General features: G+C 40.4%; 1 protein-coding gene across 4 annotated transcripts in view; it reads left to right on the top strand.

The window, feature by feature from the left end:
• RBM33 (RNA binding motif protein 33) overlaps positions 1-26,200 on the top strand; it is a 149,565-nt gene that overhangs the window by 12,161 nt on the left and 111,204 nt on the right. For all 4 annotated transcript variants that reach the window (XM_077808377.1, XM_077808376.1, XM_077808379.1 and 1 more), the window contains exons 2-6: positions 1,035-1,113; positions 8,819-8,867; positions 13,654-13,730; positions 17,103-17,415; positions 18,853-18,966. In XM_077808377.1, coding sequence (XP_077664503.1) covers positions 1,035-1,113; positions 8,819-8,867; positions 13,654-13,730; positions 17,103-17,415; positions 18,853-18,966 — 632 coding nt within the window. The remainder of the gene's footprint in view (positions 1-1,034; positions 1,114-8,818; positions 8,868-13,653; positions 13,731-17,102; positions 17,416-18,852; positions 18,967-26,200) is intronic.

Here is a 26,200-nt window from a genome sequence, read left to right as displayed (position 1 = left end):
TTTTTATGCTCACCTTGGGTTTTCCGTGAGTACCATCAATGAAACCTGCATTTAAATTAGACAAAAGGAAGATAACTAAGGTTGGCCACTAGGTGAGGGAATTGTCACAGCAGGATGCCCAGTTGAACTGGAGGTCCTGAACACACAAAAAATCCTAAGTGGAAATTGAAAAGGTGTGGGTTTTTAAAGGCTTATTTCAAACCAAACCACCAAAAAATCATTCTGAGATTGGCCCTAATTTGGTACCCGTTGGTCGTAAGAGATAAATAATTGTACTTATTCTAGTCAGGAAAGTGATTATGTAAAAATGGCACCTGCCTTATAGAAGCCATTAAAACAAAAAAAAATGTTAATCCAAAATTCTAGTGATAGCCTTTTTTCATACTATTGTCATATTCCAGCTGGGGGTGGGGAATGGATTATTCTGTCCTCACAAGAGATGATCCCTCTGGGTTACAGGTCAGACATATTAGCTGAGCAATATGGGGAAGATTGTTTGAACGCTGCATGCTGCACCTATTTTGTGGATAAATTTAGGACTTCAGTTTCTGAGGCTGCCAAATTGTCGCCACTTACAAACAAATTCACTTAAAAAGCAAAGTATTTCCAGATAATCAGTCAGCCACAACTTGGCTTTTTTAGATAGTGTTTAAATACTTTTTACCATCTGAAATTTGGTTTCACTGCAGACGTAGCTTATTTTCTGCTTATTTTCTGCTTGTGGGCTGACCCTTTGATTGTAAACTTTTCAACAATATGCTGACATCCTTTCCTACGTTCGATTTACCCCATTGCAGCGTCACCTCCATTAGCAATAAGACCTCTACATCTTACTGTTACTACTTGCTTACTAAATAAGACCAAACTACATCTTAACTTTTTGAATTAAACAAATACTAGAGAAAAATTGTAAAACCACAAAGGGTAGGACAGTAATTCCTAAAGAGAACAAGTCATTGCTTCAGGATTAGAAAACTTCTGTGTTTCCTTTATATTCCAGTAAGAACTATCTAATGTAGTCTTCTACTTTACAGATGATGACTTTGATCAGTTTGATAAGCCTGGTGCGGAAAGGTCTTGGAGAAGAAGAACTGGAGACGATGACTGGGACAGGTAGTTAACATTTTTTCATGTTCAGACATTGAATTACATTGCTTTAGTTTAGTGGAGTGGCATTTTGTATTCTAATCCTTAAAACTGTGCAAATTCAGATACTAATGAAGCTGTTGGCAGCTGTGTATCAGCGGATGCTAAATGTTGCCAAACATATACCTGCCTTGACAAGTCTGAAGGCATGAACAGATACAATACAGCATAGAATAGATTTTTAAATGTTGGATGTATGTAACTGTTTTTACAGTCAGCTTTCTGATTACACTTACCTTCTGAACCACTGAATATTTAAAGCTATTTTAGCCAGTCTTTGGAGGAACATGCCGTAAACAGCTGATAACTCCTGTTAAAACTTGTGATCTTTGGCTGCTGCTTTTAAAAAAAAAAAAAAAATCATGTCTTTAGTCTGATTCATTTTTTTTTTTGGCAATGGGGGGTCAGGATGGGTGGATTTCTTTTAGATTTTCTGTTGAAAAATATAAAGCTATTGAAAAGATCTGAAAGTGTAACGAAACTTAGGGCTTGTCTATACTGGCAAGTTTCTGCGCAGTAAAGCAGCTTTTTGCACTTAAACTGCAGATGTATACACACTGCCAAGCCACTTTGTGCGCAGAAACTCCTCAATTGCAGTGCTGCAAAAAAGCCACCTCAAGAGTTGTAAGGCTATTTGCACAGAGGCTCCAGCATTCTATTGCCAGTGTAGATACTTGATTGCTTTCTGCGCTGTAATTGGCCTCCGGAGCTGTCCCATAATGTCTCAAGTGACCGCTCTGCTCATTGTTTTGAACTCGGCTGCCCTGGAGACGTGCGCTCCTCCCTTTTCAAAGCACTATTTCTGACAGCAGTTGTGAGCAGTTGCATGCTGTGCTGATCTGCTCCAGGACACAAAGCAAACCATTAATGTGGAATGCTGGTGCTGTTGAACACAGAGGGAGGGGGGTGTGTGTGTGTGTGTAAGAGAGTGCTGTGCAGAGCGCCCCGGGAGAGAGGCAGGGGCTGATGTCTGGGTTCCCCCTGCCTCAGGACTGGTTGCTTCCTGCCGCTGTCTGAACTTTCAAGACAGCATGCTGACACACTCTGTCCCCCAAAACACAGTCTCTCTCTCCTCCCCCCTCCATATGTGCACACACTCCCTGTCTCACACTTCCCCTGCCCCCACTTCAGTTGAAAAGCAGCTGGCGATGTAGTAGGATGCCCATGGAACAATGGGATTGGGAAACTGAATCATGTGATGCTGTTCCTGCCCCATGAAGGATTGCAAACCCTTCCCAAAGCACCCTGTGGCCAGTTACACAGTTGGATAGCTACCACAGTGCACTGCTGTCTTTGCCGTTGCAAGAGCTGCTAATGTGGATGCACTCCAGTGTCACAAGGCGCACAATGTGGACATGCAACAGAGGTTTAATTCCAGCCTTTTAATAAAAGTGGTATAACTTGCAGTGCTGAAACTTTCCAGTGTAGATATACCCTTAGTTGGAAGGCAAAGGTATGTTCTTTTGTATTGAGTCCTACAGTCCAACGACACTTGTCAAGCTATTTGCCAAAAAGGTTAACACTTTCTTTTGCAGACATTTAGTATAGTGAAACCGATGTAGAGTCTAATCAAAGTCCCTAATTGATTTAATGCTTTTGTCTGATCTTTCACTCAGTTTACAGTACAATTTTTATCAACTCTAAGGGTATGTCTAGGCTACAAACTTCAACAGAGAGCCACAGTAATGGGTTGTGGTGTACTGTGCTCTATCTGGCCCTGCAGTTTGGGGCCTGTTACAAATTATGTGGTGCTTACTGCACATCTATCAGTATAACACTGACAATGCACCTATTAATTTTATGGTGCTTTCTGTACATTTATGATTTAGGCTGTTTGTGACAACTCATAGGATCAGTGACAGTGTACAATACCAGCTGTGGGGTTGCTTTCACTACTTTAGGCATTCTGCAGCATGTGTTGGGAACTAATAAAGATGAATTATTTTCCAAACAATTCAGTTTTATTTACTAATGAAAATACCTAAAAATAACTCTGTGTAAGTTAAAAGCAGATACATTAAAACCTTAATACATTTATGGAACAGAGCTTAAAGAATAGAAAGGAACATTCATTTACATTTTAGCTACACATGCATCAAGCGTGGCACTCACAGGTCACTATATGTATATTGTCCTTAATGTCTGCCAGTGTGGAGCGGTAGGGGAAGGGAGACAGCCCTGGTGCCATGTGGAATGTTGTGGGAGGGGGGTGCAGGGAGGTGCTATATTGGAGTTCTCTATGGACTGAACAGGCAGGTGAACCTGGGATTGTTGAATCTGTAGGTCTGCAAGAGTCTGCAGTATCCGTGTTTTTTCCTGGAGAAGTCCCATTACTTCCTGGTGCATCTCCCTCTCCTTTTCCTGCTGGGACTCTTGAGCTTTTCTTCTGTCCACTCTTTCCCTCTCTGTACAATCTGCAGTATTCATCTTCCAGGCCCTCTGTTCACTGTCTGATGCAGCATTGGCTCGCAGAACATGTCATCCCAAGTCCTTTTCTTTTTCCTCCTTATCTGGCTCAGGTGTTCTTTGGGTGTGGAAGGGGAATCACCCAACAGCAGCAGCCACAGATAAAACGCACAGAGGTACTTTATCATTATAGTCACAAATGGAAAGCAAAAGATAAGATTTGGAACCACCTTCCCTAAAATTTTAAACAAGACATGTTTATTGGACAGTTCTGCTTCAGAGTACTTGTGCTCAGCAGCTGTAGTGAGTATGGCCTTTCAGGGATGAGAGAAATGAGGAGGGAGTTGCTCCGTGGCATGAATTTGAGTACAGGGCAATGGCATTGAATAGTGGCAGCATTTTCCATAGGTGGTGGTAATTTTAGCTGATATCTCACTCATGAGGGTAACAAAGGCACAGAGAGCACAGTTGCTGCAGGCATCCCAAAGCCACCCAGGCTCGTATGCTGTTAGTCTGTTTACTGCATTGGTGCGATCTATAGATATTGTTGATTGGCGTGGGAAAGTGTCCTACTGCAGAGGAAGAAATAAGGCAGCTCTCCCTAGAAACCTCTGGGAGAGGATTGCTGTGTACCTCCATGGAAGCTTCATCGAGATCTCTCAGAAGGATTCAAAGGACATTCTCCTGAAAGATAAACAAAGTGTTTCTCATGCCCTCCACCACTGGCCTAACTTTACAGGGACATAAAAAGCAGATAAATGTCTGCTCTTCGTTGTACCACTACCTTGTCTCGTACAACTAGATTAAAGAAGAGTCGATAGCTGTGTCTTTCTAAGTTGGGGGTGCCATCACTATGATGGGAAACAAATTTACACATTTAACCAAGGTTCCTTCCTCTGCATCAAGCTTGCCTATGCTTGACTGGACTGCAGTGGAGTCTCAAACAGGTCCTGGCCTGCGGTCGCATGTCCCCCTCCTCTTCCTCCTCCACTTTCTCCCTATTCATGTCGGGGGCCTGTGATTTGGGCTCTTCAGAGGTATCCACGGTGGTGGTGGGGTCTCCCCCCAGGTATTGCATGCATCTCTTTGTAAAAGTGGCAGTTCATGACTCGGCACTGAACCAACTCTTGGCCTCCCTGTCCTTCTCATGTGCCTGCCGCAGTTCCTTCACTTCCATACGGGACTGCTGCTGCTCTCTGTCAGACCCTTTCTCCTGCACCTCCTGTGCAATCTGCTCATAGATGTCCATGTTTCTACTGCTAATCCATAGCTGTGCTTTCACAGCCTCGTCTCCCCACAGACCCAGGAGATCCAGTATCTCCTGTGTACTCCAGTCTGGAACGTGGAGCCAGCTGGGCAGTTTCACACTATGATGGAAAGTTGCTCGGTGTGCTTGCCAAGATGGACAATCGGGGAAAAGGCATTTCAAAATTTGCGGGGTTTTAAAGGGATGGGGTGTGTGGCTTCCGGCCACCGTAACCCGTGGGCAGTGGAATTAGCAATTGTGACCAGTGTGGTTAGTGTTGAGCATTGTGAGAGAGCTCCTGGAGAACTGTTAGGTTGACATAGGTAATTCAGTGTCTACACTTGTGCTACATTGACCCCAGTACATTGACCATGGCTCAGCGCTGCTCAGGCAGATGGTGTTACTATGTCAGTGTAATGGAGAGTTTACATTGGTGGTAGACATTTAAGTGTAGACACATGCACAACTAGGTTGACGCAAGGCAGCTTATGTTGACCTAACTTTGTAGTGTAGACCAGGCTAAGCAGTTTCATCGGATCTATTGCCCTGTAAGTGCAGCAGTTATCACCTACTAACTTTTTACTTGCCTTCCAAAGTAATTGTCTCCCCCTCTGCTGTTGCACAAGAGAGGAAGGAGGGGAGTTGTACTCCCTTGTGAGAGAAAAAGCAAGTAGGAATCCAAGGTTTCCCATTTTGCTGCCTTTGCTTTTAATAGATAGTGAAAAGGAAAGGAGTACTTGTGGCACCTTAGAGACTAACAAATTTAGTAGAGCATAAGCTTTCGTGAGCTACAGCTCACTTCATCGTATGTAGTTCACGAAAGTTTATGCTCTAATAAATTTGTTAGTCTCTAAGGTGCCACGAGTACTCCTTTCCTTTTTATGGATACAGACTAACACGGCTGCTACTCTGAAACCAGTAGATAGTGAGATCTGATTTTTCACTACAGTTTACTTCCATTGAGAGTGACTAGGTGACCTTCTAGAGGTTGGCCAGTACTCCTTCCTGTCCCACCCCACAACTGCCACTGTAACTGCAGGGTTTTAAGAAGCACTGTGCTGCTATTGTGATGAAATGAGGGCATTGTTTGCCATGAGCTTCTTGTTACGGTAAAACTCCACTTATAATGAAGCTTTTTTTTTTTTTTTGGTTAGAAATGCGGAAACACTAATTTTTTTAGTAAGGAGTTAAGACATATGAAAGTTCAGGTTTTGAGGCGAGCTAGTCCATTTCTTTAAATGTAAATAGCTTCTTCATTGTGCTTCATGAATTTATTTTACTTCACTTTATATGAAGCAGTAACTTACCAGTATTAATTGAACAATACAGTTGTGATCGGCTTTGTTCGTACAAATTGGACATTTTTTAAATTGTAGTTACTACCAGGTGTTTATAATTTTAAGATTAACGATACTATTTAGTCATGAAGGTCACGGCAGTCACAGATTCTTCCCTGACTTCTTTGGCTTCAGCTCTCAGAGGCTGAAGTTTGGGCTGGGGCCATACGCTCCTGCCCTCCACCCATCCCGCAGTGGTGGTGGGTCTTGTGCTGTCAGTCCCCACCACCACCACTCCAGAGCCTGCACCCCCAGCCGGAACCCTCACTCCCCTTCTGTACCCCAACCCCCTGCCCTAGCCTGGTGCAAGTGAGGGAGGGAGGGGAGATGGAGTGAACGGGGGTGGGGCCTCAGAGAAGGGGCAGGGTGGGAGCAGGGCCTCGGGGTGTGGGTTTTTCGTTTTGTGCGATTAGAAAGTTGGCAACCCTAACCCCCCTACGTGTCATCTCTGGTAGTTTTGATCATCTCCCATGGCTTCTACCTTTTTGGGTCGCTACTTGGCTGAACCCCATCCCCCCACCGTGAAACCCTTTTGAATTCTTAGATCACCTTATCCTTCCTTGGATATTGGAGCATGGTAACCAGGAGCTGGAGCACCTCTGTTACTTTGGAAGAGATCTAGGGAGCAATCCAGAATGCAAAACAAGACCAGATTCTGGAAAATTGTTTCCCATTAAAAAAAAAAAAAAAAAAGCATTGTTAAAATTCTAAACACTTGCCTCCTTGATGCGGTTTGGCTTTAAATTCTACTGGATCCATTTCCTTTACAGAGGTCTGTGCCTCTGTACAGAAAGAGGCCTAATTTCTGGTCACTTTACTAGGGGTGCACAAGACAGGTGCATCCTATACCCACTCTTGTTTGATATTGCTACTGAACCTTTAGCAATCAGTTTGTTAATATACGCGTATTCATGGGATGAAGTTTGAGAACAGCAAGCATAAATGAATGTTGTATGCTGATAATCCCTTCTTATTTATTGCTGAACTGAAATCTCTTCCTCATCTTTTGACATTCTAAGAATATTTTTTGAACATTGTCAGGCAGTAAAACTACCTTATCCTTTTCTAAGGGCTGCTTTTGGTACCAGCTTTAGTCCTGGAATTTTCATTGGGCTTCAGCTTTGTTGAAATACCTATTCCATATTCCCAATCAACTCTAAGATCTAGCAAGTGTAATTTGGATCTGCAGCTAGACTTACTGGCAAATAATTTGGAAAAATGTCAAGTGCTTAACCATTTCACTATGGGCTTGATTAAATATTAAGATGAATGTTCTACTTTGGTTGTTACCTCCCTGTTTATATATCCCAAACTTACTTTACTGTAATTTATGGGCTGTTACTGATTTCCGTTGTGGGAGAAGGTAAGAAAGCCAAGTTTTCTTTTCAAGCTCTGCCTGCCAGACATCTAAGGGTAGATTCTTATTCCTTAACACTAAGGCATATTCTGAATCCTTTATGCAAACTTTCAGAATCAGGGCTTGGAGAGCCTAATGTTGATGCTTACGGAATGGGAACTTCATTTCCCTCCTATTGTTGTGTTTTGGGATCTACATGCTACTGTCTCTTCCCCTTGTTCTTTATGCCACTGGAAAGATCTGGGCAGATCTAGCAAGGCCCTAAAGTTTCTCACCACATGCAAAAGTGGTTCTTTGGGGCAACCCAGAACTTAGTTATGGGAGAGAGGTTATGGGCAAGTCTACGCAACAAAATTAAGTCAACTTAAGTTACCTCAACTTACAGCCACTGCAGTATTTAAGTCTGTTTTTCATGTCCACGCTATAATCTCTCTGTCGGCGGTGCGCGTCCTCACCAGGAGTGTGTCCGCTGATTTAACTGTCAGCATGGGGCATTGTGGGGTGCTGAAAGCCGGAGTCCTGCTGCCTGGAGCGCTGACAGCTGTCAGGCAGCAACAGGCAACGTAAGCAACACAATGTCTACACGGACACTGTGTTAAGCTAACTACATCGACCTAAGCACTACTCCTCTCGCAAAGGTGGAGTAAAGTCAGTGTAGTGGGCGACTTACATTGGTGGGAGCTACATTTTAGTGTAGACGCTTGAAGAGAGGTTGATGTAAGCTGCCTTATGTCGACCTAACTCTGTAGCGTAGGCAAGGCTTATAATGAGAAAGGAGTGGCATGAACAAAAGCATTCAAACTCTCCCAGCTTTGAACACATCTCTTCAAAGGGGAGGAGTCTTTTTTTCCCCCAGGATTTCTCTTACCCTCCAAATGCAAGTTCTTCTCACTCTTCAGCTGTTCGTACTGGGTCTAATGGACTACCAGGAATGTTAGCTTCTTTGTGCCTCCTTAGTTGCTTAATCAAGAAGAATTACAGAGGTGAAAGGCATGAAGATCTCCACATGTAGGGAATTGGATTTGAGTATTTCGATTTGACTGTCTTTGGAAGAATGGCTTATAAAAGACTCCAACATCTTGAAAACATCCACCCTTCCTTAATATAGAAGTTTAGTGCTTGTCCCTTGCATAATGTAAACCTCTTTCCTGAGTAGTCATATTAATGTGCTGTATATTTTAAATAAATAAAATAAAATGCATTGTGGATTCAGTAACAATTCTGCTCTGACCATTATTGAAATTACTGTATACAATAATTATTCCAGAAAAAAATATATTTTTCTTCATGTGTGTGATATGGGTACTCTTCACTTATATTTTCCAGTGAACTTGAAGATGATTTGCTTGGAGAGGATTTACTTACTGGTAAAAAGGTAAGAAATAAGCATGTTTAATGTATGCCTAATAATTCATTACAATTTTAAATGTGAACCTATATTTTACTCACAACTCATGCTGTCATGTTATATAACCATTTATAAATCATCAAGGATCTCCTATTTATTTGGGAAAAATCAACTTAAATACAGAAATCTGTAACAAGCTCAAAACAATTCTTGCAGTCCACTATGAAAGACAGCACAAACAATAGCAGACCTTTTAAAGATATACGTATATCACAATCACCTAGATCATCTAAACAGTAAATGTGGTTGGAGAAATTCCAACAGCAACTTTCAGTGGAAAAAAAACCTCATTTGTCAAAATTGAAACGTTTCGCAGAGATGATTCAATTTCAACTAAGTTTCTCTGGACCCCAGGGCTTTCAGTGTCTGTGACTCTGGGGCACCCTGTCTTGCAGATTGCCCCAGTGCTTCATTCTCTTTTGCAGAGAATTTCTAAATGTTTTGGTTTTGTTCCACATCAGAACCAATCCTTTGTGAAATGGAATTACTGTTCTCCACCGAGTTCTACTCACCAGTCCAGAGAGAACGAGGAGTACTTGTGGCACCTTAGAGACTAACACATTTATTTTGCCCACAAAAGCTTATGCCAAAATAAATCTGTTAGTCTCTAAGGTGCCACAAGTACTCCTTGTTCTTTTTGCTGATACAGACTAACAGGGCTACTGCTCTGAGTCCAGAGAGGTGGTTCTTAATACCAGTTTCTGCTTGGCTTATTCTGTCACTTAAGCAGTGCAAAAACAACACTTCCCTGATGCTACCCAACATTCCTCTCTTCCCTTCCTGTGGGCTGGCCTACGCTAAAGCTGTAAGTCGACCAAAGTTACGTCAACTTCAGTTACGTAAGTTACATAACTGAATGGGACAGAACTCCCACACCGCGCTGTATCCACAGGAGACGCTGTCCCTCTGACCTACCTTCTACCTCTCAGGGAGGTGGAGTACACATGTCGACGGGAGAGCGCTCTGCCATTGCAGTAGTGCTGATTTAGCTGTAAGTATAGACAAGCCCTGAGACCCATTCCAACAGTTCTTTCTTTCTTGATTCCTCCCAATCTGAGATACCAGTGCAGCTTCTACAACCAGTGAACTGCAGCTCTTCTCTATCAAGCATGCATGCACAGGGTAGGGGGAAGGTAGGCAGCAGCCAGGGCTAATAGCCACTCCCACTTCTTTCTGTGCATGGGACAACTACTAGGCAATGGCTTTGTCCTTCTCCCAGTAGGAAAATCCCTAATGTCAGTTACTGGGGGATAGATGGTACTGAAAGGTCAGATCCAGATGGAGGGCTGCAAGAAGAACTGGACATCTAGGGGTCCCTGCATCACAGACTTCTGACTCCTGGAGAGAGAGAGAGGGAGACCCATTCCCAAAACCAAACTTCCTGTGATGGGCCAAAAACAGATTTTACTTGCTTCAGCAGGCTTACTCTGTCTGCTGGAGAGAGTGGGGCTTCTCTTCATTAACGATCTGGAGGATGGCATGGATTGCACCCTCAGCAAGTTTGCAGAGGACACTAAACTGGGAGGAGTGGTAGATAGCTGGAGGGTAGGGATAGGGTTCAGAGTGACCTAGACAAATTGGAGGTTTGGTCCAAAAGAAATCTGATGAGGTTCAACAAGGACAAGTGCAGAGTCCTGAACTTAGGACGAAAGAATCCCATGCACTGCTACAGACTAGGGACCAAGCGGCTAGGCAGGAGTTCTACAGAAAAGGACCTAGTGGTTACAGTGGACGAGAAGCTGAATATGAGTCAACTGTGTGCCCTTGTTGCCAAGAAGGCTAATGGCATTTTGGGCTGTATAAGTAGGAGCATTGCCAGCAGAACGAGGGACGTGATCGTTCTCCTCTTTTCGACATTGGTGAGGCCTCATCTGGAATACTTTGTCCAGTTTTGGGCCCCACACCACAAGAAAGATGTGGAAAAATTGGAAAGAGTCTAGCAGAGGGCAACAAAAATGATTAGGGGGCTGGAGCACATGACTTATGAGGAGAGGCTGAGGGAACTGGGATTATTAAGTCTGCAGAAGAGAAGAATGAGGGGGGGATTTGATAGCTGCTTTCAACTACCTGAAAGGGGGTTCCAAAGAGGATGGATCTAGACTGTTCTCTGTGGTAGCAGATGACAGAACAAGGAGTAATGGTCTCACGTTGCAGTGGGGGAGATTAGGTTGGATATTAGGAAAAACTTTTTCACTGGGAGGGTGGTGAAGTACTGAAATGGGTTACCTAGGGAGGTGGTGGAATCACCTTCCTTAGAGGTTTTCAGGGTCAGGCTTGACAAAGCCCTGGCTGGGATGATTTAGTTGAGGATTGGTCCTGCTTTTGAGCAGGGGGTTGGACTCCTGAGGTCCCTTCCAACCCTGATATCCTATGGTTCTATGAATAGGAAGAGAAAATAGAAAAAGAGGAGGCTACTCTGTTAAATACTAAGAAAACAAAATTAAAAAGAGAAATTGTTTTCTGAACATTTTCCTCACAGCTGGAGAATAGATTTTATGATATAACTTCATGTTAAACAGACCTCAAGTACCACAGGCAAATCTGGCTCTCTTTGGGTGCATTTTTAGTGGTTTTCACCATAAATATTAGTTTAATTCCATTCATGATGGCATTTGTGGTTAGTTCTTTTAAGACTGTAGGAATAATACCTAGATAGGAAATCCTTCCTATAATAAATTGGTGAAAAAACATCTCTCGGAATGGTCAAAGTTAGACAAATATGTTAATCCAAATATGAATAAATTCTAATCCATCATACAGGCAATGCAGGATTTCTTTTCAAAGTTACCTACTTACTCCTGGGGGAATTCTGCACCACTGCGCAATGCAGAATTTTGCAGAAATTAAGTGCGTGCAGAATTTCCTTTTCCCCACAGAAATGGGCTGCAGTGCGGTTAACTGCCACTAGGGGCTGCTGGACCCTGCAGACCCCATCTCGCACATAGAAGAGACTGCCAAGGGGAGGGGGAGGGAGCTAGAGAGTTCTTGGTAGCTGCAGTTCTCAGCATGCCCTGAGGAAAGGAGAAGGCAGAGTGCAAGAAACTCCATGCAAGCCTGGGACTGAGCATCAGGTTTCTCTCCCTCTGGATCCCTGGACTCGCGGTGTGTGTCTGGGCTGGGGGCAGGAGCCCCACAGCTGGGCTGTGGGGGAGGGAAGGGGACAAAGAAACAGGAACTGGGTTGTCATAGGGGTTTCTTTAACTCTCTACTCCTGGGGGAGTTTTTGTGTGTGTCTGTATTGTTACAGACATACTTGCTGACAGGTATTTTGAAAAAAGAATTACCAAAAAAATTGAAACTGGTGTGATTGTGTAGTGTTATTTCGACAAATAACATTTGCAGAGGTTTAAAATATTGTGCGCAGAATTTTTAATTTTTTGGCACAGAATGCCCCCAGGAGTACCTATTGTTGTGCTTTGTGCAGTCTTATTTTAAATTTTTCAAGTGGCAGGACTCCCACCACTCTGTGAGATACTGTTCAACAGCCTAATAACAAATCTTTTGGGAAGTTATTTCACTGATATTAAACCTAAATTGGTTTCTTCTTAATCTCAACCCATTACTTATAGCTAAACCCACCTTTGTATAATTTTTAATGCTTTTACTACTTTGAGAGGATGGGAATACTGTCACTTAGCCAAGCTATGTGTAGTTAGCTCTTTTTAGTTAGTCACTCATTGTTACAGATAAATAGAACAGTTGATAGCACGGCTAGCAAACTGGAAGCAGTTCAGAGAATGGCAGCAAAAATTACAGGTTTCAGAGTAACAGCCGTGTTAGTTTATATTCGCAAAAAGAAAAGGAGTACTTGTGGCACCTTAGAGACTAACCAATTTATTTGAGCATACGCTGTAGCTCACGAAAGCTTATGCTCAAATAAATTGGTTAGTCTCTAAGGTGCCACAAGTACTCCTTTCCTTTTAGCAAAAATTACATAATTCTGAGTAACTTCTTTCTCTTCTTTGAACTCCTTCCTATTTGTCCATATTTCTAACCTCTCTAGATCCTTTCCAATTATTTGTCTCTCCCTAGTTAGTATCCTCGAGAAATGGCAGTAACATGATGTTCACTCCCACCTTGGGGCATGCTACTAGATTATTTAAGTTGTTTATAAGAAGGCACTTAATACCAACTCTTCTGATACTCCTCTAAACACCTCCCCCGCCTCATTACATTGCTGGTTGATCATTACCTTTAGTTTGTCCTTCAGCCAGTTTTCAGTCCCGGTGGCAGTGTTGAAATCGAAGCCAATTGGAATGAATTTTCCAATTTTCATGAGAGACTATATCGAATGCTTCACTGAAATTTAGGTTTCAGAGTAGCAGCCGTGTTAGTCTGTATTCGCAAAAAGAAAAGGAGTATTTGTGGCACCTTGGAGACTAAAAAATTTATTTGAGCATAAGCTTTCGTGAGCTACAGCTCACTTCATCAATGCATCCAATGAAGTGAGCTGTAGCTCACGAAAGCTTATGCTCAGATAAATTTGTTAGTCTCTAAGGTGCCACAAGTACTCCTTTTCTTTTTACTGAAATTTAGATATGTTGTCTTCTACACCATTCCTTTCATCAGCTGATTATAGAATTCTTTCAAAAAGCAATCAAATTTGACCAGGCTTTTTCATTGTCAACATGTTGCTTATTGCCAGTATTCTTTTATTGTAGTGTTTAGAGAACCTTTTACTTTGCTTTTGTTTGAGAAATACTGTGTTTTAAAAAAAGTCATGAACATTTGTTCTTGTTTTATTATAATATAGAATCAGTCAGACTTGTCAGATGAAGAGCTGAATGATGATCTTCTACAGAGTGACAATGAAGATGAACAAAATTTCAGGTATGTGTTCTTCGTTTTCTAAATGTTATGTATTAATGTTTCACTAAGTTGCTGCTAAATGACATAGGTAAGTTATTAGGGAGACAAGGTGGGTGAGGTAATAGCTTTTGTTGGACCAACTTCTGTTGGTGAATGTGTAAGCTTGAAAGCTTGTGTCTGAGCTCTCCTTCAGGTCAGGGAAGTTACTCAGGCCATGTCTACGCTACAAAATTTTGTTGACGTAACTTATGTCAGCATGGAGCCATCATAATTATTAAATCGCTTGTGTGTGTGCACACTTGGCTCCTTATGTTGGTGGTGCATGTCCTTACCAGGAGCACTTGTATCGTTTGTATTGTCAATGTGGAGCATTATGGGATGGCTCCTGAAGGCCAGTAACAGTCAACATGAGCAGTGCTGTGTCTACACTGACACTGCATCAATCTAATCACGTTGACCCTGACTCTACGCTGCTCAGGGAGGTGGTGTTACTAAATGGGCATAGAGAGACACTTCCATTGCCAGGAGCCAAATTTAAGTGAAGAAGCTTCCACAGCTAGGTTGATGCAAGGCTAGGTTGACCTAACCCTGTAGTGTAGACCAGGCTCTGAGGTGTCATAGCTAAATACAAGATGAAACAGATTGTTAGGCATAAAGAGTTAGCACATGCTGCAAGAGACAATTAAAGGTGAAGTGGGCAGTTAATACCTTTGCATTCCTAGGACAAATAGGAGTCCATGATTTCTAATGTCTAGAAAAGTTATAGATTTAAGCTCCCAGGCTCACTTTTTGGTGGTGTTATGTAGGTTTCCTGTAACCTACTAGCCCTCCTTTGTCCCATGACTGCAAAAGTGTTAACTGTCCGCTTCACCTTGAATGGTCTCTAGCATATGAGTTAATACATGTTGCAAAACAATCTGTTCAACCTTGTATTTAGCTGTTGACCCTCTGAGTACCTTTCTTGGACTGGAAGAAGAGCTCTGCAAACTCAGGCTGTCTCTACACTGCCACTTTCAGCGCTAAAACTTTAGTCGTTCAGGGGTGTGAAAAAACACCCCCCTAGCAACAAAAGTTTGAGTGCTGAAAAGCGCCAGTATAGACAGTGCTTTATCGCTGGGAGCAGTGCTGCTGGCAATAAAGCTACAACCCTCTTTCGGGGTGGTGATTTTTTTATCGCCGGGAGAGCTCTGACCCGGCAATAAAGCGTGACTACACTGCCCACATCACAGCGCGGCCAGTATAGACATACCCTCAGAAGCTTGTCTCTTTCCCAACAGAAGTTGGTCTAATAAAAGATGTTCTCTCACCCACCTTGTCTCTCCAATGTCCGGGGAGCAGCACAGCTACAATTACACTGCAACCAGTAGGAATTCTCACTGACTTTTAATGGAGTGCTAGGAATCAGGAATGCCAGATATTCAGGTAATCATTGCACGAGTAATTCTATATAGTAAAACCTGTTCATCAAAATCAATCCTTGCAAAAATTTCCATGTGCCAGAATAAGATGGTATCTGAATTATTTGCTTTGAAATGCTTTCCCTTGTATATGGATATATCCATGACATTTTTTTTGTATAAATCAAACATGTTTCTACTGTATTTATGGCTGAGAAAGCAATTATAATCTTATAATTGCAGTGGTTTGTAAAACTATCCCTAAAATTATTGCTTGACCTAAAATTGCTTATTATTTGTTTTCAGCCCATCATTTAAGCATATAATTTATGAGCTATAAGACATTTCAGCTATTGAATCTTAACTTTCAGTTAACGGGTTTTTGTTTTTAAATCATTGATATCAGCACAAGTCCTGTTTCTCCATCCCCCCTCCATCACCATTGTAAGCCATGTCTCCTGCAGAACCCCAGGAATGCCCCCTTAACTTCAAGAAGTTATCTGACATCCTCTGAGTCTGTGGAGGGTGGCTCCAAATGCATGACATTTGAATTGAGGACTGTGTTGTTGCATCCCTTCTTGCACCATGCAGTACTGAAACTTGTACAAAGGCTTTAGAGCTGAACAGTCACTCCCTGCCACATGAATGTTCTGTGGTGGTGTGTGTCCCTAACTCACTATAGCTGTTTGAGGGTACAGGCTAAAGGGGTCATATAGTCCAATACAATATATCTGACAGCTTGGAAAGCTCACTCTAGAAGACAAAATGTTGTCTGTCCTAAGATTGAGTAAAATCAGATCCAACCGCTGGTGTAGGCAGTGTATGAGTACCTGCACCGATGGGAGAACCCTTCCTGTCTGTATACGTGGTGTCTTCACTGAAGCGCGCCACGGTAGCATTTTAGCTGTGCATAAGCCTTGATTTATATGAACTCTTACTTTTCTATCTCTGGCAGCTGTATTACTGTTACCCATGGGGTGAATGCTTTTGCTGCTTTTCCCTCCAACTTCCACTCAAAAGACCTCCAGTTTGGGGCCAATTTGGTGTGCAAACAGCTTACAAATCTGTTTAGATCGTGTGGGCCCAAATTTTGAGGAAGTAGGTCCCTTTTAAGATAACTTGTAGAATTGTAACATGAGAAAGGAAAAAGTTTTTAAAAGTACAACACCCTTCCAAAAACATTTTTCAATCAAAATGTTCAGCAGATCAGTAATGGTGCATTTCAAGTAAATGCAACTTAAAACATCATACTTGTGAATCAATTTGTTTTCCTACTTTCTCACCAAATCTCGAGTTGGAGATTGACTGTTTTTTAGGTGGTTTTGTTATCAATCGTTGCAAATTAAACATCAAAACTTAAATTCTAACCTTAGCTCATAAGAAGGATCGGAGTTTTCAAATAATTTCTTTAATACTGTTTTTAGGTTCACACAAATTCTGTTATTGACATAAGAGAATTTTTTTTAAACCTCCACAGGTCACCTTTAAAAGACAGTTCTTGACTGTATAAATTGTATTTTTTTTCTCCGAATAAAAACTTAAATCTACCACAATAAATACAACAATCTAAATTCAAATTGATTGTTTCCTGTCTATATTAATGTAGTATTAAAAAATGATTTAGTAGCTTACTTGGAGGCATTAGAAAGCAGATGCAGTTGAAGTCATTTTGTGTGTTTTTGTTAGTCTGGGAATTAAAATTGAATCCAGTCTGCTTGGTTACCGTGCAGGACTTCTGCCAGCCTGACCTGTTAGACCATCTGGTTGGTTTGATTCCCCATGTCAAATAATCTGCAGCTGGTGATAAGCTGTGGTACGGTATGCATTATGAGTTTATGGCATGCAGTCAAGTTGATGTGCAAGCTATATTTTTGCTCAATAAGTTAGAATACAAGTATTTGTCTGCTCCATTGTACTAAATCCTCACAAATGTACTCAATTGGTATATTTTCAACTTTGGTCTGAATCTTATCTTTTTCCCCCCCTTCCACTGCAGTTCTCAAGGTGTCACGGTTAGTCTTAATGCTACATCTGGCATGGTTACATCATATGACTTCTCTGAGAATGCTAATGATCATTCAATAGAACATGAGTCGGAATATGACCAAGGGGAGGACGAAATAGCTTATGACAAATCGGATGAACCTGAAGTATACTCTCAAGAGTACACAGGGGAAGGACAGTATGAAGGCAATGATGCTGAGCTGACAGAAGACCAAATAGAATATGCGGAAGAACAGGGAGAGGAAGAAATTTACAATGATGAAGTGCTAGACCTTGAAATCAATGAACCTCTAGATGAATTTCCAGTGAGTTTCTTTCTATTGTATCTCCAAAGATCACATTGCTTCACGTGCATCGTTTTTTAGACTGATTTGAAATCTGTTTACTTCCCTAGGGAGGGGAAGAAATTAGACCTATTATCACTGTCTGCCAGTTTCTTTATCTAGGCTGTGACAAAGTTTGTGTTGACAGCTTGTTTGGCGGTAGGTAATGCTCCTTTGTCATGCTGGAAGGCAGTTGAGAACCATGACCTTGAGGGTTGTATCCTTAAGGAAGAAAACAGCTTTGTGTGGTGGAGATACACTGCCAATTGTTAGAAGTACTTAATGCAAAAGCTTTTATCCAGGCTTTAGACAAGATCTGATAAAGTCCTTCCAAGGTGAAAAGATTATTGACCTGCTAAAGACATCTTTAAGGTGCTAATATTCCAAAGTGATTGATGTCCTGCTCATTCATCCTTTTTGTAACTGAGAACTGTCTAAATCTGAATAAAGAGATTGGAGGTTAGTTCAGAAAATGTCACAAGCATAATTTGATATCTTTTAAGCAGCATACAGAAGAGCATGTACTGATTTTAATTGCAAGTGAGTATATTACATAATCACAGTTTAAACTTCATTCATTTAGTAAGGAAAAAATCTGCTTAAAATATCGGCTGACATATTCTGAAAGTCCTTCGCTCTCTTTTTTTATTCATGTTTGTACAGCATCTAGCATAATAGGTGCTTGATCCTTGTTTGGGCCTTTTAGACAACACTTACATAGAAATGAATAATAGCTATATACAATTAGTAGAACAACTTTTTAAAGAATAATGTAATATTTTATTTTTTCATTTTTAAAATAAAGATGGATATTGTCAATATAGTGCCATGGGGCAGATGGCACTTCAGACAAGCAAATATTCCAGATTTCCCTCCAAAGAATTTTTAAAATCTAAGGGCGTGATCCTCATCCCACTGAAATTAATGGGTTATTTGTTGTGGCAACAGCGGGATCACACCATATTAGTTATCTGTGTTGCTGTACAATGGTGTTAATATAATATTGTCAGTAGCATTAAAGGCACTACAACTCTCCTAACAACGAGGAGTCCTTGTGGCACCTTAGAGACTAACAAATTTATTTGGGCATAAGCTTTCGTGGGCTAGAACCCACTCCATGCATCTGATGAAGTGGGTTCTAGTCCACAAAAGCTTATGCCCAAATAAATTTGTTAGTCTCTAAGGTGCCACAAGGACTCCTTGTTGTTTTTGCTGATAGAGACTAACACGGCTACCACTCTGAAACCCACAACTGTCCTAAAAACCCTGCTAGATTAACTGCCATGTGTAATAGAAAATCACAGTAATAGCCTGGATTTTGATGAAGCCTGTTTTCAATTGCTATAATCTGTACATGTATAGTTCTGAACTTTTACACATGTGGCTCTTCCTTGTAACTTCCTTTTATAATTGTTTTAGGATGAAGATTATATACAGTCATATAATGAACAACAAGAACAGGAAGAATATGTAGCTGAAGAGGAATTGGGGGAGGTCGCTGATTCCCAAACACCTACAAATGAATCGGAAGAGGTATGTAGTGCATCTTACAGAAATCTTGAAACAGCTGCTTATTGCAGAATTTATAATAATTTAGAATTGTTCAAATTGCTGGCTAAGAATTAATGCCAGTTGGCTGCAAGCTGGCTAAATGCCAACAATTAATTCGTGATATCATCACTTTGTTTTTAGGATGGATGGTATGTTGCAGAAATGTTTTACTGTCCTTTGCTAGTTTTGCTAGCATCTGGGTTCACTTTTTTCTAATGACACTATTGGATTTAATTTTTTTTTTCTGAAAACCCGAAGGCAACAGATAAGTGTGAAGGCCGTATTTTCTTTAATGTTTACACAATTGGAGTTTTTAGGTGGGAGAATGATGATAATTCAACACGGTATCTGTGATCTTATACATACAGTAGAACCTCAGAGTTACGAACATCAGAGTTATGAACTAAGCAGTCAACCCCACACCTCATTTGGAACCTGAAGTATACAATCAGGCAGCAGAGACTAAAAAAAACCAGTACTTGTTAGATGTAAACTAGCTAAAAAAAAAAATTAAAAAAAAGGGGGCGGGGGTTAAAAAATGATTTGACAAAGTAAGGAAACTTTCTATGCTCGTTTCGTTTAAATTAAGATGGTTAAAAGCAGCATTTTTCTTCTGCATAGTAAAGTTTCAAAGCTGTATTAAGTCAATGTTCAGTTGTAACCTTTTGAAAGAACAACCATAATGTTTTTTCAGAGTTACGAACCACCTCCATTCCTGAGGTGTTTGTAACGCTGAGGTTCTACTGTATATCCCTAGTAACTATAATGTGACACCTCCCTGCCCACATAAATATATTGGGGTCAAGATGGTAAAATTTTCAAAAGTCCCTAAGTCCCATATTCAAAGGAAATTTAAGCATTTAGAAGCCTAAGTGTCATTGAAAGTCAAAAAGACAAAGACCCATCTGGTGCCTTATGTGGGAGCATCTTGTGCATGGGTATGAAAACTCTATAAGCTTCTCCTTGCAGTTTTTTCTTAATTCTTCCATCAGGAAAGAAGGTGAGGTCCCTTGTTCCCCTCTTGCAGAATTAGACAGAGGCTTGATGCCAAAAATCCACAGGTATTTGCTCACTAGCTAAAGTAGGAAGGGATTGTACAGACTCTACAACATTAACTTGCAACAGATTCCTGGTGGGGGTAGTAAGGAGATTTGTCTTCTGCCACCTCCCCAGGAATCTGCTGCAGTATTACTGTTATCCCAAAGTTTAATTTATAGGATCTATTGGAATACTCATTGAGGTGAAATTTTGGGTCTAGTGTATGCTAAAATGCTTGATTGACCCAGCTATGTTGCTTAGGAGTGTGGAAAATCCACACCTCTGAGGGATATAGTTAAGCCAGCCTGACCTGGTGCAGATGGTGCTAATTCGGAAGAATTCTTTGGTCGATCTAGCCTCTTGGGAAAGTGGAATACCTACGCTGATGGGAGAACCTCTCCCATTGGTGTCGGTAGTGTCTACATTGAAGTGCTACAATGGCGCAGCTGTGCCTCTGGAGCAATTTGTGTAGATGAGCCCTTGGTTCCCTCTTCAGAGTACTAATCCATCAGCAAGTTCAACCCCAAGAGGCTCAAAAAGTGGCATTTTTGTTTGTATCCTCACTCAATTTTAGAACTTTTCAGTCTCTAGTTGTATCAAATAAACAAACTACATTCGAATAATCATCTTTGGTAGATTAATATTTAATAAACATTAAGTCTTAGTAATGTTTTATAGATCCATTTAGTAATACTTCATTTTGTGCATTTGTTGGCCTATAAACACCCTCCTTCTGGTACTCTGCTGTACTTTGACTATCCAGAGCCAAGGTCTGTGTATTAACTGATGAAAGCACAGTCCATCATGTTATTACTTAAATCAGACCATTGTGTGTAATTAACACCTTGACAAGTATTAAAAAAAAAAAAAAAATGTTGTGGAGCAGAAACCCAAAATGTATTGGGTAATTTGACCTCAGCAGGACAACGAAAATGCCAGTCTCCAAACTCGCATAACATCCAGTCGTCATACAGTTTGAAACTAGATCTTTCAGCACGTGGAACTCTTGAATTCTTCAGCTTTCTTTCTTACTGTTAAATATTCTGGAGGTCAGAATAGAAATTGTCCTTTGCACCCTGGTGAAGCACAACCTTTCTCTTTAGGACCAACAGGGTGTAGCTGTGGGTAAATACTTTGATGCTAACAGATTCCATCTTATGTGCAATATGAGCCTACTTCAACATTTGTTGCAAAGTTATAAATTCATAGAGGGGAAATGATCTCAGTAGTAATTCTTTCAGAGATTCTTCTGGACAGCTAAAGAAGAATCAGAGGCTAAGCAAAAATCAGATCAGTCATCATGAGTGTACAGTTTGAGACCTTAGAGGAGTTGGTTTGCTGTTAGGCATAATATGTCCTAGACTCCTTTCCAGGAACAGCAGAAAAATTTAACCAGCTTGAATCCACTGGGAAAATTAGACAAATTGTATAACTAGAAAAGACATAATTAGTGAGCTTGCATATATGCACCCTGTATATACTTTATTATCTACTTTTTCCATCAGCTCAAATCCTTGGAGATTCTTTTTAGTCATTGATTTAAAGCAGATGTCAACCTATGTACGCCCAAATTTTGACCTACCTTAAAACTGACTAAAAATGTACTTGCTCTGTAGCCTATATTTTGAAAGAGAAACTTCAGACTGCTTCCGATTTATAATTTGAGGACTTGCCTGCCTGCAGTTTTTCAGTAAAAGCAATTTACTAATGAGCTCTGTTCCTTTATTCAAAAGAGAATCAATACATTCATGGTGTGTGGTGTTATATGGCTGTGATCTTAGCTGTTTATGTTCTCGCTATTGACAAAAATGTCAACAGTATTTGATCTTCATTATCAGTTTGAAAATGCAATGTGACCAAAAGTGTTGGTAACTGAGATCCACCTCTTAGGTAAAGAAAACATTGTTTTATTTGTCCTTCCCATTACTATCCTTCCTCTCCCTGGGAATGGAGATTCTCCCCATTCCTGAACAAAGCTGGAGTATTCATTTCTGCTACATTTCCCCTGCCTTTCCTCTCCCACAATCATTGCCCCACTTTCTGGTTGTAATCTGCTGAGTAGAACTTGCTTGTGCTCATCAGTGTGGCTCCTATAGCATCTGGAGATTCTGCTGTTTAGCAGAATGCCAATATCCGAGTGACAAAGCAGAAGTTAAATTTGGCTCTCCAGCATGGCATGGAGTATTAATGCTAAGCCTTCCACATTTTTAGTGGTTTAATGTATGTGCTTGAATAATAGATGTATTGTGCTTTGACCTCTGTTGGTCTGATACCTGAACCCCCAGCTTCAAGCTCTCATTCACTGAAGCAACTGAATGCTTCATGTTGATGGAGACATCTCCATTATGTTGATGGAGAATAAGTTTTGGATTATAATTATTTATTTTTCTCTGCATAATCCTTCCACCTCCATTTGGGGATGCATATAATTCTGTCCATGGTAATTAGTTAGTGATTTGGGACAGAAATACTGTTGAGTCATGAAGTGTAGCCCACCCCAGACAAAATGTTACTCTCATTGTGCTTGTGGCCAGTCCTCACAAAACTAGAGGTTTCTTTGCTTTTTGAATTGGAGTTTTGTTATCTTTTGGAAACACTTAGGGGTCAGCAACCTTTCAGAAGTGGTCATTTATTCACTCTAATTTAAGGTTTCGTGTGCCAGTAATACATTTTAACATTTTTAGAAGGTCTCTTCCTATAAGTCTATAATATATAACTAAACTATTGTTGTATGTAAAGTAAATAAGGTTTTTAAAGTGTTTAAGAAGCTTCATTTAAAATTAAATTAAAATGCAGAGCGGCCAGGACCCGGGGACTGTGAGTGCCACTGAAAATCAGCTCGCATGCCACCTTTGGCACCTGTGCCATAGGTTGGCTACCCCTGACTTAGATTATCACTATATTGTAATATGCTTTTGTTATTGTGTGCCTAACGGCACTATTCATAGACTAGGACCCCCACAGTGCTAGGTGCTGTACAAACACAGAACAAAAAGATGATCCCTGCCCCAAGGACGATATAAAATACCCCTGCCAGTAAGATAGAATCCATTTACATGAAGTTCCTTATCACAAAATAAATTTGAATGAAATCTAATGCTCTCTTGTAAGAATAAAATCAGAATATATATTAACTTTTATCTTGAAATACATATTACCCGTAAACTCTGTATATAAATATTCTATGAACATTCATTTTGTTTTAAAAAATAATTTCACTGCACATGCCATTATATATTTGGTATAAAAGATAAGAGAGCTGCTAAAAACAAACTGCAACTGTATTTCTCTGGAAGTAATCCCTACAGATTCCCACTCCTGGGTTTCTAGCCACAGATGTGAGATTCAACACATGACTAGAATTCAAAAAGTTAGAACTTTTGGAGGAGTCACTATCATAAGACCCTAGTGTATACCCAGAATATTATGTCTCTTGTCAGTTACTTTTCAGACTTAAAAAAGCTAATACAATTCCAGCTCTCACAGGGAGTTTTTTTGTTTTTTGGTGTCTCAAAGTTCTGCATTTACTGAGTTTTAATTACAGGGAAGTATATTTCCTTTTGCTAAAGTGGGTTTTCCTTTTTGTCCTAGCATTCTTTCTTAATTTAAAATGGGAGGAGGGTTGGCACAAGGAACTTAATTTGGGAATAAGAGGTCATATTTTGGAAATGTATTTTAAACATGCCTAGGGATATCCTATTTATATTTGCTTGTGGGGTTATGTTTGCTGCTCTAAGCAAATGAGGAATCACTGAATATATGACATCAAATATACAAAACTGGACTCCGGCTTTTACAAGTTGTCCATGAATAGTGAATCTCATTAATTTTCACTGGATAGATGCCACTCAGAGAGACTGCTCTGTGGTGAAGGATTTATAGATCCAACTCTTCTATATTATAGAGCTAGAAGTACATTCACATTTTTAATGGGCTAGCGAATTCCCCGCCCCAAACCTAGACCTTTCCTGGGCAAACTTTGTGCCCCTTGCTTACACGGAGTAAATATTGCTATAGTTTATTTGTACTGTAGTGCCCAGGGGCCAGCCAAGAACCATTTTATTAGGCAATATGTAAATATAGAGTAAGAAGTCCCTACACCGAAGAGCTTGCAATCTAAATAGACAAGATTGACTCAGGGTAGAGGAAAGGTTGTAACATACAGAGGGAACACAGTGATTGCTTGCAAATCTCATGCAATTTCCTTAATTTAAAAAAAAAAATTCTGTGGGGTTTTGTTAAGAGTTAGCTAAATGGAGAGCAAGGAAGGGAGGGGGAAGTAGAAGGAAGGGGAGTAAGCCAAATAAGATGAGAGAAGAGGAAAGGAAGGGAAGAGGGGAAGCATGGAGGACAGCTACAGAGAAGATTGTGAGTGTGTGTTGTGAGGGGGTTTGAAGCCAATAGCTAACTGACACAGGAGAGAGAGTACAGTAGAACCTCAGAGTTACAAACTGACCAATCAACCACACACCTCATTTGAAACCGGAAGTATGCAGTCAGCCAGCAGCAGAGAGACACAAGTACAAAAAAGCAAATACAGTACAGTACTGTGTTAAACGTAAACTACTAAAAAAAAAAAAAAGGAAAGCAGCATTTTCCTTCTGCATAGTCAAGTTTCAAAGCTGTATTAAGTCAATGTTCAGTTGTAAACTTTTGGAAGAACCATAATGTTTTGTTCAGAGTTACGAACGTTTCAGAGTTATGAACAACCTCCATTTCTGGGGTGTTCGTAACGCTGAAGTTCTACTTTATCCGGAGTGATATGCTGGTATAATTTGGCTTGTAATTTTTAAACTTCCCTTACGGTCTAATAAAAAACAATTTCTGCCTAGCGTTCCACTGAGACAAGCTACAAATATTGCTTCAGAGAATGTTTGTTTTCCATTAAAGCAGTCATATTCAGACCTCAGTGATTCGGGAGCCAAATTAGCCATCAGCGTTACCCAAAAAAGCCACAGTATTGTGAATTCAATGTTTCGTTTATTATAGTACTATATTTTTGAATTTAAACCATATGACATGAAATATTTAGTTTCTCTCTCTAATAACTTAGACTGGCTGATAATTAAATCAGTGTTTTAATATCACATCACGTGCTGCAAGGAGCCAGAGGAGGCACATTAAAGAGCCACTTGCGGCTCACAACCCTTAGTCTGCGTATCATTGTCTTAAAGTATGCACAGTCCAATATCCAGATGTCATGACATCAAGCAGCCAAATAATGTTGATAGTTACTTTGAGTGTAATCTCTTACGTGTTACTGTATTTCTGTAGAAGTAATATTATTGACTGCTTTTACCATATTATTCAGAATGTGACCTTCCTTCCCAAATTAGAACTCATAAGTCACCTTTTACTTCATTTTTCCAATCATGTTGGTGATTAGTATTTATATGTCTAAATTCTGCTTCAAATTGATATGAGTTTCTTTTCTTGATACAAAGGCATGTAACTTTAAAAACAATGATAGTCTGTGACTCCTTTGAAAAACACACAAAAACAAACTCTCAGGTTGGGCATCAGTAAGCCAGTTTCTCAAGGGTGTCTGCACCCTGCCACTAGTGCTAAATATGACTAATTAGCAGTGGAAATAAGAGTGGTGGTATGATTTTAAAAAAATAAATAAATTGGGGTAAGAAACATGGGTTACTTGAGCACACAAAGGCTTTTATTCCTTTTCCTGAGGAGCTGAAAGATTTCTTCACTATGCGTGGATGAATCCATATCAGTCAAACTGGAAGAATTCCTCATCTTGAATTTGACAATGAGGTTGACAAAAGGTTTTTTTGGTGCGTACATGAATTTCCTTGAATATTAGACTTTTTGGCCTGTTCTGTATTCATCCGTCCAAAACTGGAGGATATTTGTACTGGCAATGATTAAATTGCAATTCTTCACCAACCCTTTCCTGGAGAGCTCCCAGAATTGTTTGTGAGGAGTTGCAAGTTTGAAGTCCAGGCTGCAATAATCAAAGATGTCAGCCTGCTGCCAAGTGTGGATTGCTGATCTAAGCTGGACTTTCTCTGTTCTGGAATACTTAGGCCAGAACCTAAGAGTGGTTTGGCAAGGGTCACATATCCAAACCCAAAAAACCCAGATTACTCATCAATTCCACATTTTGAAAAGTAGTTTTACAGTAATCTGTTTCTGTAAAAAAAAAAAAAAAAAAAAAAATCTG

Source organism: Eretmochelys imbricata, chromosome 2 (assembly GCF_965152235.1).
Source record: "Eretmochelys imbricata isolate rEreImb1 chromosome 2, rEreImb1.hap1, whole genome shotgun sequence".
NCBI lineage: Eukaryota > Metazoa > Chordata > Testudines > Cheloniidae > Eretmochelys > Eretmochelys imbricata.
This window is presented reverse-complemented; position numbering and strand designations above follow the sequence as displayed.